General features: G+C 39.1%; 2 protein-coding genes across 7 annotated transcripts in view; one reads left to right on the top strand and one right to left on the bottom strand.

Annotated features, from left to right (window-relative positions):
* The window catches only part of LOC124171005 (protein phosphatase 1 regulatory subunit 7-like), a 29,577-nt gene extending 17,050 nt beyond the window's left edge, over window positions 1–12,527 (bottom strand). For 3 of the 5 annotated variants that reach the window (XM_046550124.1, XM_046550125.1, XM_046550129.1), the window contains exons 1-3: window positions 7,382–7,607; window positions 4,901–4,935; window positions 60–256 (exon numbers count right to left, since the gene is read on the bottom strand). In XM_046550124.1, coding sequence (XP_046406080.1) covers window positions 60–256; window positions 4,901–4,935; window positions 7,382–7,484 — 335 coding nt within the window. In that variant the 5' untranslated portion in view covers window positions 7,485–7,607. Of the gene's footprint in view, window positions 1–59; window positions 257–4,900; window positions 4,936–7,205; window positions 7,260–7,381; window positions 7,608–12,424 lie in introns of those variants that run through there. The other 2 variants (XM_046550126.1, XM_046550127.1) reach the window with 2 other exon arrangements.
* Window positions 12,528–12,756: 229 nt separating this feature from the next.
* LOC124170952 (transmembrane protein 141) lies at window positions 12,757–13,661 on the top strand. 2 transcript variants are annotated; one of them, XM_046550039.1, is made up of 3 exons: window positions 12,757–12,880; window positions 13,199–13,329; window positions 13,459–13,661. In XM_046550039.1, the coding sequence occupies exons 2-3, from the start codon at window positions 13,215–13,217 to the stop codon at window positions 13,659–13,661; spliced, it is 318 nt and encodes a 105-aa protein (XP_046405995.1). In that variant the 5' UTR covers window positions 12,757–12,880; window positions 13,199–13,214. The 2 variants fall into 2 exon arrangements, with proteins under 2 accessions (XP_046405995.1, XP_046405994.1); XM_046550038.1 differs by having other exon boundaries at window positions 12,762–13,329.
* The last annotated feature ends 25 nt before the right edge of the window (window positions 13,662–13,686 follow it).

The following is a 13,686-nucleotide window of genomic DNA, read 5'->3' as shown; positions in this document are numbered from 1 at the left end:
TATCGACATGATGACAAAATCTGAGAAGACAAAATCGTTGACACCATTAGCATACTCACTCCAGGTTTGTCAGTGCATCTAAATTTTCAATGGTCGCAAGTTGATTGTCTGATAATTCCAGCATCACAAGCTCTGGATAATTCAACAAGTTTTCAATTTTCTTAATCAAGTTCCATCCACCATACATTTCCCTCAAAAAATTTGGCCCCGACACTTCCAGCAAGGTTTTAATTTTACTGTGGCGAAAATCCAAGACCTGAAAAAGGTTTTGATTAAAGACAAGAATAGATAATATTTTATATGATCATGCGGGGGTGGAATCATGTGGAATGGTGGAATGTGGGGATGGAAAGTGCAGAGACATCCAGCAAATCCAGAAAAGTGAAATGGTGGCCTAGAAAGGGAATCGTGATCAGCTAAATGATTATCAGTTTTCGCATTCCATTCATCCATCCTCACATGACCCAGGCTTAACATCATTGCTTTTATTCCAAGAAAGACACAGATATTATGTTTTGGTGGGGTACATATAACTCCATTGGGCCTATTACGTAACTTTGACTCGGAGCTAGAGCTATCTGTAACTCCGCCCGGATTTGTTATGATTTGTAGCTCCAACCCTATTACGTACCGGCAGGAGTTGCGAGAAGTCTCCGAAAGAATGCGGAGCTACAGTGGCTATGGAAAATTCGGAAAGCAAATCTCTAGAAATGAGTCAACCAATAGGAGCTTAGGTATCCGAGAGTAAATGTTTCTGAGCAGACGGGTTTAACGTGAATTTCGGAATAAAGTCCCAAACTTGTATTTCGTAAGTTAACGTGAAATAATTAATATAAACTACATTGTTGAAATGTTTATACTTTAAAGCTTATTCATATTGTAGCCGTTGCCGTTTGGCTAGGTACATGGTGAGTTAAAGAGGCGTTTACGAGGTAGGGAAGGCTTGCGTAAATTATGAAGGGTCAAATAAATATTGTAAAGTGTTATTTAATGTTATGTAAATGCTCATGTAATTTTGTGTGAATGTAAAGTGATGAATGAATGACTAGATTTTGTATTTTTCCGTCCCCCATCCCTCCCACAATTCTCCCGTCTACGAAGTGGAAAGTTCCGGTGCCTACGTGATTCGTAGCATGTTTCTCCCCATCCCACAGTGAAGCCGGAACACCTGCGTACGGAGATGATGAAATCCTCCAACTCCACCCTCCACAGAAACCACCCCTCCTCCCCTACGGAAGAATAGCCGAAAAAACCCGATGCCCGGGGTTTTTCCGCTCACCCATCCCCCTCCCAGAAAGTGGCTATATAAGCGAAATGCGGACAACATGCAAGGATGATTCTACTGGAGAAATCAGCCGAAGGCTCTGCTCCGCCAACTACCCCGTTCTGTAAGGAGAGAGAAAGAAAGGAAGGCAGCCCAGCGTGGAAAAAGACACGAGTATTAAACGGCGGTGACTTTGGAAAGAGGAGATAAGACGGTATCTTCCTAGCACGCGCAGCAGAAGACGTCAATCCACAGCGCCAACACAGGAGTTCTCTCATCCCACAGCAATATGTACTAGTCGCAGTATCGAGCCAGCCGAGGAAATCTTCTCCACCAGCAGATCAGCGAGAGTGATAAGTACTCTAGCCACCAATATCCCCAAAATTTTCAACAGAATCAGAAGAGCCCCACTCCCCATTCCCCTCTTTCTTCCGTTCAAGAGAAGAAGAACAGTGATATTTTCCCGTACATTTTTTAAAATTTTTTTTTAAGTTCCCCCGTGTCCCCGTGTGTGTGTGAATGATTAATGGTAGTTTGTAGGACAATAAGAGATTATTTGAAATTGGCGTTTATCATTTTTCAAGCATTTATATAATATTTCACGCCAACAATTGTAATCAGGGTTTATTTTATTTTCTGTCATTTATTAGTTAATGTTATTAGGTTCATAACTGGCCAGTAGCAGTAATTTAATTTGTGTTATTCAAAGAGTTATTCATTTGTGTATTTTGTGAAACATTTTCTAATTGAAGTGCTCATTAAACGTGTTGTTGGAATTGTAAACTGTTACGTAAGCCTTCATTATTTCGTACGCGCCAGCCTCCATTCAGCAAGTGAACCTACCCCAACTTACCTTTCCATTTCTTTCCCCCTCCCTCCATTTCCCCTAGCCATTTCACGGCCCGCTCACCTTGAGCAATCCCTCCAAACCATCCTCCCCCACCCCTCAGAAAGTGGAACCCAGTCGGACGGACGACGGCAAGGTGGGTTACAATATACAGTTATATGTCATCCATTGCATACAGTCATGCATTTATCGTCTAATACAAACCTATTCTCTGCCCATGTTGCTATTATGGCAATGAATACAATTTTAGGTACCAGCAAAGGTCAGAGAAAATGAGCAGGAAGCAGTGCGTGGTGCTCACTAATTTTATGAGTGACCACAGAAGCTTTGCCCTTGGCGTATTCCAAGGAATAAACGGGGAGGCAGCAATGAATAAAATGTGGGGTGATAAACCTTAATATTTCATCGCCAATTAACAAAAATGTGCTACTGAGATTGAAAGATACCTACACAGAACGAAGATATAATTGCACACACACCGACACTTTTTTTTTATACCAATAATGAAAACAAAAATGCCTTATGGTAACTCCAGCCCGATTTCCTTCGCTTCTCAACTGTCATTTGTTGATTTCTTCCGTCGGAAGGTCGGAATCTGAAGGATTTGGCAATGGATGGACCAATAAACATATATTTGGGGAAGGATGATGTGGGTGTTTGCGGAGTATGTAAGAAGAAGGAGGCATCTGACATTAGAAAGGAGACGAATAAGGGGTTCCCACAATCCGATCGAATTAGATGAAGACCATTTTCGAATATTTTTCAGAGTGTCGAAAAACATTTTTCAATATCTCTGCCGGTCTCTGGGACTCACACTAAGAAAACGCAGAATATCTCAGATGCAGAATAAGAAGATTCAACATTACACACGCCCATAGTGATATAATGAAAATTCTTTCATAATATTTATCTGTTTTTCCACGCTTAGTCTAGATATTCTGCGTTTCCTTAGTGTGGGTCCCAGAGACCGGCAGAGATATTGAAAAATGTTTTTCGACACTCTGAAAAACATTCGAAAATGGTCTTCATCTAATTCGATTGGATTGTGGGAACCCCTCATTCGTCTCCTTTCTAATGTCAGATGCCTCCTTCTTCTTACATACTCCGCAAACACCCACATCATCCTTCCCCAAATATATGTTTATTGGTCCATCCATTGCCAAATCCTTCAGATTCCGACCTTCCGACGGAAGAAATCAACAAATGACAGTTGAGAAGCGAAGGAAATCGGGCTGGAGTTATCATAAGGACGGGTCAGAAGCCTGCGTTATTCCAGCCCCGAGATAGCTCCAGTTCGCAACTCCTATTGGAGTTATTTTGACTACTGTAATCGCAAATTGAGCTATGGCAGCCATCATAACTCTTATAGCTCCATAGCTCCGGAGTTATGACTTACGTAATAAGCCCCCATGAGGACCATTGGTAACAAGGCACTTGCTGGAGTGATTTCTTTCCATTTCCTTTCTTAGCACTCAACTTACACAATGCAGCTATTACATTACTGGCATGCACTACAATATTTATGGCAACCAACCATTTTTGAGGAAAAAGAGGGCAATGGAAGCAACAATAATGGAAAGAAGAGGTGCATACTACTGCACTCTAACATTTCATACCACTCAAAAATTCACAGATGTCTGTATCCTCATTACATAGTATCTTATCAACATCGAAAAGGAAAGGATTTTCTTACATTCCTGTGTCAAGTCAATAGATAGTCTAAGTCAACATTTTATGTCCCTATGACTACGTAGTCTAACTACGTAGAAATATTTTGCACCAACTCCTAGTCAAACATACTGTATTCCTCCAAATATAGTCCCCCCCCTAATTTTGAGGCTTGAGTTTTGGGGAAAAATTTAAAAATGGGTTTGAATATAGTCCCCCCCCCCTTAACATTTATCACAGGCATTTTTGCAAAAGAAGGGGGGAATATATTCAGACAAATACAGTACTTGCTCCCACACAACATGACTAGGAGAGAATGACCTGGATACTTTGTGCATTAACCCATATGTTATCTAAATGCATGAATAACAATGGTGGACCGGAACAGAGAATGTATGACTGCGTGAATCAACTTCAAACAGATTCTATTCTCCCAGTCGAGTGGTTACACACTGGATTTTAGACATCATTTATACATTAACTTGCATGGGTAATGTGCTGTGTAACCTGGCCTTAGGATTACCCATAAGCTCTTTCCCCGTAAATCCAAAATCTCATAAATTAAATAGAGGAGCAAAGGGTCACCTCTTTCCTTCAGCACTAGCCAAGACTCATCAGTAAAATTAAAACCAAAATTCATTACTTGTTTCAAGGTGGCGCAATAGGGATAGCCATGAACCATATCCCATTTCGCAACCCAGAATCTTTGGTGACCAACTGGCCAGCTTCAACACATACGAAGTTGAGGAACATAATAAATGCCTCAATTATGAATGATAGAAGCACTGCCTTGTAATTGTAGACTTCAAGGTTACACATTGGCATCTAATCACTGTCAAAATACAACCATGGCAAGGGAAGCACTTCTGTCCATACAAACAAGTGAGTGATTTGATAAAAAAAGTTAGATTAAAAATGCACACACGAGCCATTCAAATAAACCATGATTTCCAAGAATCACTCCATCACCAGCGCACAGACCTTGGTAATGAATAATGAAATTCAATTGAAATTAATAATTGTTTCCACGGCAGGATAAGCCACAACGAAATGAGAGTGACAGAGAAGCAACAATGCGTAACCATTTATATCAGATGAGCAACATGATAGAGGAGACTCACCGGATTGGAAACAGTAGGTTCATCGTCGGGATCACCTGTAAAAAAGATAACCAAATGAAATAATTTTGCCGAGGGCAGATCCAGAATTTTTTTCCTGAGGGGAGGGGCACAAGGTCTGACAGGTCTTCTCATATTTGAGATTAAAAACAAAATACAACAATTGCTGTAGAAATATTCTCTTTGTTTTGATATGAAAGTAATTAATATTAAATTAAAATACTGAGGCTCTGTAATACCCAAAATTAAATGAACGCATTGATAACCACATTAAAAATCTTGTATATTAATTAATCCAATGGTTTAAATTGGACACCAATTACATTCTTGGGAACAAAAATCGTGCTTGGTACCTCCACAAGGTCATCCCAAATGTGGAAACTTGCTATTGTTTTGCTGACCTATGCTAATACTCCAAATTTCTTTTTTGCGGAGACTACGAAAATTATGACCAGACTGTTTCTTCAAACATTTCTTCCAGTCCCAAAAAATTCTGGCACTCTATCAATCAACGCCGTAACCATCCACAGATGCCTGAAGCAGTCGCTTACAATGCCAGAAATGCCTTGGGTTCAGAGAGACCTAATCTATTCCTCAAATTCTTTCCCGATGGCCTACAGCCTGCTTCCTACCACAAAGTAACCTCTCCTCAGTCCCTCCTACCTCTGTCTAATCATTCTCTATCATTCATACAGACAGGTTCCAGGGAAGTTTATAAATACCTTTGCAAAATACCCCTTCACCGCTCACCCGACACTGATGGTCTCAGCCCTAAACTCATTTGCAACTGTGCCTCTTCCCTTGCAAAACCTCTAACCCTTTTGTTTTATCGCTGCTTTTCATTAGGAAGGAACCTTCCCTCCTCAATGTAAATGCGCCAATGTTATCCCGATACTCAAAGCGGGTAGCAAAACTGACTTCTGAAACTATCACTCCATATCTTTGCTTCCAATACTTTTTTCTGTCTGTGAGGGCATAATCCTCAACAGGATTTTCTATTTCACCTCTCCCTTTTTATCCCCCCAGCAGCATGGTGTTCTCCCGGGGAGATCATGCCTAACATATCTTGCTGTCTTCCAGCACCATGCCGTCACTACAATAGACAACTCTCGTCAACCATGCCATCTACCATGACTTCTCCAAAGCTTTCAACACACTCCATCATCAACTCCCCCTTCATAAACTAAGCTAACAGTTTGGCATAAGGTATTGGCATAAGGTTTGGCATGGTAAGTTCCTTAGCCTTCTCTCAAGCTTTCTTTCCCACATAACCCAGCGCGTAATACTCGCTGGTGGCTCCTCTTCTTGGTCTCCTGTAACGTCAGGAGTTCCTCAGGGAAGTGTCCTAGGCCTTCTCTTTTCAAATTATATATTATGCCGGTGTCCCACGGTCAAATTTGTGAGCAACTGAATGGGGTCTCTCACGATCCATCTCATTTGATGGAAAACAAAAGACGATATTTATGCAGGTAAACAAATGTGGAAGCTAGTGAAGTGGAGGGTTCTGTCTTTTTTAGCAGTCGAAATTGTCTGAGTGGGCCTCTTGAACATCAAAGAGTTGAAAAAAAGAAAACGGAGGGAGTGCTGGACTTGGCCTTGGCCAGAAAGGGGACATGAAATCGTTGGAATAGGTGTGCTAGCCATGTTGGAGAAGGAGTTGGTTGCTGAAGTTCCAGTAAATTATCGACATTAATTGACGATGAGTGAGGATATTTTCACGTTCCTTATCAGCAAGGTTGAGGGAAGAATTAAATGCCTGGATACAAACGTGAGGCAGTTTATTCCCGCAAGGAAAATGTAATAAATAAGTTATGGACATTGTTGTTGAAATGATGTTATGAATAGTGTTGTAAACGTGCGCTAAATCACATTTTTCTCTCCTCATCGAGCAGTTGCTAAAATAGGGTCCTTATCCTATAATCATAGTGATCGAAACGGGCAGCTGTAGGGTTTCACAGGTAGTCATTTCTCCAGTATGAATGTTGTCATTATTTAATCTAATACAATTCCATCGCAAAAAAATCTATCGTAACATAACCTCCAAAAAAATACTTCACGAAGTCCTAATTGTGGGAGGAAACACATTGACGATGAAATGTTGCTTGAGAAAGGGTAAAAGATGTAACCCGTACAATGTCGAAACCACGCCAACGCCTTGAGACATTACAAGGGAAGCTCCGTATTCCCGCGGATTTGGTTGTTTAAATATGGATCTGAATACAAGGGACTACCATGAAACACTCAAATTTACGGTGAGATAATTTTAAGCAAACCGAATTGTAAAGTAGAAGTTCGCAAAAAACACTACCATGAAGACAGTTTAGAGGAAGAGCTATCATAACCTAGTCCCCATTGTCACAGAACACAACTAAAACTACGTGCAATAACAAAATAAAAAATGAACACCAATAATGATAGAGGAATCAAATATTACAGCTAAACTTAGAACATAGTAATCAGCATACCGCGAACTATGGAACTTACAGTCAATTTCAATTTCGGCCTCTTCTTCGGTATTTAATTTTGGTGTATCGAACGTGATTGTGTTCTCACTTTGCATTTCGCAATCCTCTACGGGATTATCCATTATGAAATAAACAAGTATTCTGCGATCAACATAAAAGTTTATCGGGCTATTCCCTTAATGACCAAAACACCTGACAGCAACTTAACACTTATTAAAACCTTGTTACAAGGGGATTAGGTATAGGAGGCTCCATCCCATTCATTTGTGGGTGATTTATGTTGCCACTTCTGTCGTTTTTTAAACGGTTTCCAAAATCATCCGCAGGCCAGTGATGAGTGCAAGGCGATCCATATTTTCAATAGTTTGTAATTTATAATTCGTAATTGCGCGGAATATCATTCTAAAAGTCAGAAATTACTGAATCACATTATCAAGAATATAAGTTTTGGTTAACAGCCTTGATTACAGATTATTTTTCCACGTAATTCGGATTGCTTTGCCTGTGAGCGACGCCAGTGGCAATTTTTGTAAACCCTTTCAAACACGCGTTTGTCGACGAAACCTTAGGCAGAGATAGGGATCCCTTTTTTAATATTCGTGGCTTGTGCAAGGAAAAGGAATTGTAATTCAGGGGTACCAATTTAAAGTTAATAAAATTAAGTCCTTCTCTAAGGGTGCGATTCATAGACGGCACTTTAGGCTAAAGTATACTTTAGCCGGGCTAAAGTCTGCTTTTTCCGTTTCATAAACGCCACTTCAGAAGAAAAATGGCCGAATCGTCACTTTACCGTAAAGTGCCCAACCGGAGCTCACTTTAGGGCTAAAGTGTCCTTCACGGATAAATAAATATGGCGGCACCGGCTGTTATTGAAGTTGAAATATGAAGATATTTGGGTTACGGAAATGAATAGGAACTAATTTTTTGGTGAGAACACAGCAGCAGAGTGGCGTGTTTCAAGAAATAACCAGACGCGTAATATATGTCTTTTCCCTGAAAATATATCGTGTCGGTATTGATGGAGATGACCCATTTCTTAAGTTTCGAAGTTAAACTCTATCGGTCGTGTGATAATTACAACACAGTAAGTGGTTGGACATATTGGCATAATTTATGTTGCATTTGTACACAAGCTAATTGTTAAGTACTTCTGTTATTTATGCGTTTATGTTCCATGATTTTACTAAGATACTTGAATCTGATAGCAAAATTCTGTTTACATTGGCGTCAATAGCCTTCGTACGCGAAGACTTGATTTTCATGTCGTTTGGTCAGCCAAATGCTAGCTTCTATACCTTGCATTGCATTTTAAGCGTTTTTACTCAAATTTAGCTTAATGCACTCTTGCCGTATACCTCCATATCACGTTTAACATGTTTCCGTGATTTTGAAACTATATTGAGTCGAGTTTCTGTTTCCTTTTTCGACTATGCCTTTGAATGTTTATAATGATGATATAAGATCTCGTCATGAAAGGCAGCAAAAAAATTAAAACATACTTTCCTTCATAATCATATTATTTGCAGCAAAGCAATGTTTTCTCGAGGATGTAGGATTGTTATGAAATTTCATTTACACAGCATCACAGACTTCATTGACATTTTTTACTACAAAATTCGTGAATGGATACTCGGGTTAGGTATTCACATATGTCGAGGCATCATTTGAAGCAGACAAAGAGATATTTATTGATATAAATCCATTCTCACATTCAAAATGTTTCACTGTGTGGCCATTCATTCATTGGTTTTGATGATGTGGGTATTCTTGAATGTCCATTTCTCTAGTATAGTAACGCCTTAGCTCAACATTCTAAGAATTAAAATATTGGTCAGCAGAAAAGAATTCAGCAAACACCCATACCTCATTCAAAATATGCGTCCAACTGAGACAACCACTGATCGGTATATCTTCAAATAATTGGTACAGTTTCAAGGTAACGCGAGTGAATTTCACTATTTCACCCACCTTCAATGAAAGTACACCATCAAACTTCGCCTAGCATGTAGTCCTAACAACCGTTTGCAGTTAATCATAGAAAATGTCGTGAAAATATCATCATTTGAATATTTACATCGCTGGAAACATCGAAGGGCATTACCAATGCACGAAGCTAATTAAAAGTGAGCTTTTATTCAGCTAACTCAGTCATTAACGTACAAAAAAGGTAGTGGGGAAAAGCTTTCAATGATGCAGTATTCATTTACATTCGCACATAATATGAGAAAACGAGAAAATGCAGCTTAATAAAATCTTAGCAAAATACAACACGAAAACCCAGTCGCTAGAAATAATTGTAAACAAGTACGCATTTAAAATCGTGTGTCATCTTTTTCTTCACTTTTTCGCAGCGTTCATTGCCAACACTCAAATTTTCAATGCATGATCGAGACTTTAGGAGCTAAAGTGCCACTTTATAAAGTTAGATCCTTGAAACGACTCTGCATCGAACTTTAAGCCGATGTCCCACGGTCAAATTTGCGTCAAAATATTTTGATCAAAATTTGATGCAACTGACGCGCACCCTGTCCCACGGTCAAAATTTTGTCCAACTGGCTTTTGGTCCTATCGTTTGTACAAATCACCGATTTGTACAAATGGATAGGACAGGTTCTAAATTTTCATCCAATTGGATGAAACCAACCAATCACAGGGCCTTTGACAAAAAAGCATCGCCAAGCGCTGACACACAGGCCAAATACGTTAAACTTATTTATCGTCTGCATGAGTATTTTAATTAATAATTATGTATATTATGGACACAAAAATAAACTTTGTTGTTTTCCACACAGTATGCATTAAAAACCCAACCGGTTTCCACTTTTTCAGGTCGTTATCTTAGTCGTAAACCTCTAGATAAGGACCTGAAAAGATCGAAACCGGTTGAGTTTTTTCATTAGTATTGTTTGGAATACTAAAAGGTTTAGTTTTAAATTTATAATATCACCATATCACGAAGTGAATTCACAAAACATTATTTCAAATATATATATACGTTCGTGATCGTCTATTTCATCGCCTGGTGTGGCCCTAAAGGTAAATATGAGCAAATATTCGTCTCAGTGATAGGCGATGGAAGCTCTCAACTAGGAAATCCGTAATAATCAGTTGATCTTAAATAGAAAGGAAGCAATCTTTAGAATCGCAATACCAGGAGGGATGTTTTGGAAATAATAAAAGATTTACTTAAGGTATCGAGGACGAATTTTACGCTTTATGGAAGGCATACAATGCGAGCGAGCAGCTGGAGAAATGACTAATATGAACTGACGATTGTACCTGTGAAACACTACAGCTGCCCGTTTCTATTACTATGATTATAGGATAAGGACCTTATTTTAGAAACTGCTAGATTAGGAGAGAAAAATGTGATTTAAATGCACGCTTACAGCACTATTCATAATATCTCCTCAACCACAATGTCCATCATTTATTAATAACATTTTCCTCGCGGGAATAAACTGCCTCACGTTTGTATCCTGGCGTTTTATTCTGCCCTCAACCTTGCTGATAAGGGACATGAAAATATCCTGACTTGTCGTCAATTATTATCGATAGTAAACGGGAACATCGGCGACCAACTCCTTCTCCAACATGTTTAGCATGCTTATTCCAACGCTTTCATACCCCTTTTCCAGCCAAGGCCAAGTTCAGCATTCCTTCTGTTTTCTTTTTTTCGCATCTTTAATGTTCAAGAGGCCTGTTCAAACAATTTCGCCTGCTTAAAAAGAAAGAATCCTCCACCTCCACAAGTTTCCTAGTTGTTTACATAAATATCGTCTATCGTTTGTTTTTGATCAAAATGAGATGCATCGTGGGACACCCCCAGTCCAGTTGTATCAAAATATTTGCATCAAAATTTTTGGACAAAAATTTTGATCAAAATATTTTGACGCAAATTTGACCGTGGGACATCGGCTTTAGCTAAAGTCTCACTTTACCGTAAAGAGAGACTTTGTTAAGTGAGCAATTTCAGTGTCGTCTATGAATCGCACCCTAAGGATTTCGAAATCTATTGCAGCGTTAAAAATTCACTATTCGAAGAGAATGTGAGCAGCATATATGTAACTAGAAATAAATTACTTCATTTACTAGCTAACTTTGAATTTAAGGGAAAATCGATACACAAGGAATCTCACAAGTGATAGCATAGCGAATGAAAATAATAATATAGGAAAAATTACTATCCGAATGCCGTCCTTGGCGGCATACTTTCGTTGGCATCCGTGAGCAATATTTTCATTTGTATTCCCGTCTCGGCGTTCAGTATACCATGGGTACACCGCTGACATTTTTGTTAGGACTGTTCGAATTTTCTGTACCCGAGTATCATGTGAAGCCGCTGAACGATCTCACATTCACATTGAGTAGTACCAATAGGGAAATTGCATACTTTTTATAAACAGTATGCTGATATACTACAGTAAACACTTAGTACCGCAATATACTTTTTTCCGCTTAAAATTCAGTTTTTACCCTAGAAAATGACTCCCAAAAGTCTCCCGAGTTTCGCGGGCTAAAAAATACCGCCCCCACTAATCTTTGGCCGTGACGTCATAGTTCAGTACGAGTCCAAGATCCAAGCCCAGTAACTGCAGGTTTGGAAGAGCCACGTTGCGTTTAAAGGAGAACATGGCTGAAATAAGGAAAAATTACAAGTGGTGCATTGTTCCTCTGTGCAATAACACCCCAGAAAAAATGTTCGTCTGCATTCCCACGGAGGAAATTAGAAGAAAAGCCTCGATGCATATGTACTCGTTGGCATACATAAGCAATTCCTTCTTTCCCTGGATGATCCTCTGACGAAGGAACGAAAGATGTAATATCTATAGGAGCCAATGAAATTTTGACATTATGAAAACAACATAAATACCTACGTAACATCAAAATGTTCTTTCTATCCCGATGATTCTCCCCCCCCCCCCCCCTTCCAAGCTATGGTTTACGATAGGCCTTCCGAATTACCATTATGTTTATATGGAGGGTAACTCATCTTAAACACCAAAACTCATAAAAATACAGAAATGTGACATGATAATACTCTAGTTATATAAATATGTACCGCAACTTCGTCGGATTAATAATTTCCATGGTTTCCATATAAACATTATGTAGTACAAAGCTTCCACACCTCTCCATATCGTCATCGATTGATAACCTTGAATCAACGAGTGACTTGCTTATCCCATTGGGTATGAAATTCTAATCCCATACAACACTATGCCATTCAAATAAATTGCGAAAATGCACAGCCCTGCAGCATCAAAAATATTTTTCACAAACTGTATTTGCTATGTTGGTTGCACTGCTGATTCTATTTGGAGCTAATTTCACTCCATTCAGCGACGGTCCACTGTTCCAGATCCGCAACTCAATAACAAAAGGAACTGGGATTGAGGAATAACAAATGAAGAGTGATATCCGAATAATGTTTATGAGAATTTACGTCATTTAAGTTCAGTTGGATAATTCAGTAGAAAGAATTTCGAATACTACTCGAATAATCTCTTTCTCAAGGGTATTGTTTAGTGCTAATAATTGTGATAGCATAGCGAATGAGTATTAGTATAGAAAAAATATTATCAGGAGACCGTCCATGGTGGCATTCTTTCGTTTTCATTTGTGGGCAATATTTTCATTTGTATTCCCGTCTTGTGCGTTCGGAATACAGCTGAAATATATGCCAGGACTGTTAAAATTATCTATATCCTAGTATCATGTGAAGCCGCGGAACGAACTCATATTGAGTAGCATTCGTCGGCAATAATCAATAGCCCGTAAGTAGATAGATCTCATTGTCACTGAGCTATATCGGTTCCCTATTTTGGAATTATAGTTAATGGTATAGCATTATGAATAATATAAAGGCACTTAAGGAGCAATACAAGGACGTTCACCCAGGATTTGGCTCGTACATGGAGTGCATGTCTAGGACATTACTTACAGGACTCTCTTCTTTCACAATAGGTGAGCATTGAACTCAGAATGATGAAGTTATCTTGCTTGAAACTAATCTCTGTCGTTGACGCCAGTATTCTAGTCACTCTTAGTTTTCGTGTTTATAATGATATCGAATCAATCAATTTTGTCTTTCAGCTTTTGCAGCAACTTACATTGGTCAGTCACTTTCGAAGAGATATTTACCCTACAGCAAGAAATCCTTTGTGATTTTTTCAAGTCTATTTGCAGCAGCTGTTTCTTATAGAGTTACATCTGTGAGATCAAAAGCCTGTCAAGCGGGCTGGATGGCAGCAGAGGAAAAGCATACCTATTTTACGGAAAAATCAACTGCCAAATAGTGGTCTTACTTTGCATATTGGAGTG

Source organism: Ischnura elegans, chromosome X, assembly GCF_921293095.1.
Source record: "Ischnura elegans chromosome X, ioIscEleg1.1, whole genome shotgun sequence".
Lineage (NCBI taxonomy): Eukaryota > Metazoa > Arthropoda > Insecta > Odonata > Coenagrionidae > Ischnura > Ischnura elegans.
The sequence above is the reverse complement of the archived record's forward strand: the minus strand, read 5'-3'. Positions and strand labels throughout refer to the sequence as shown.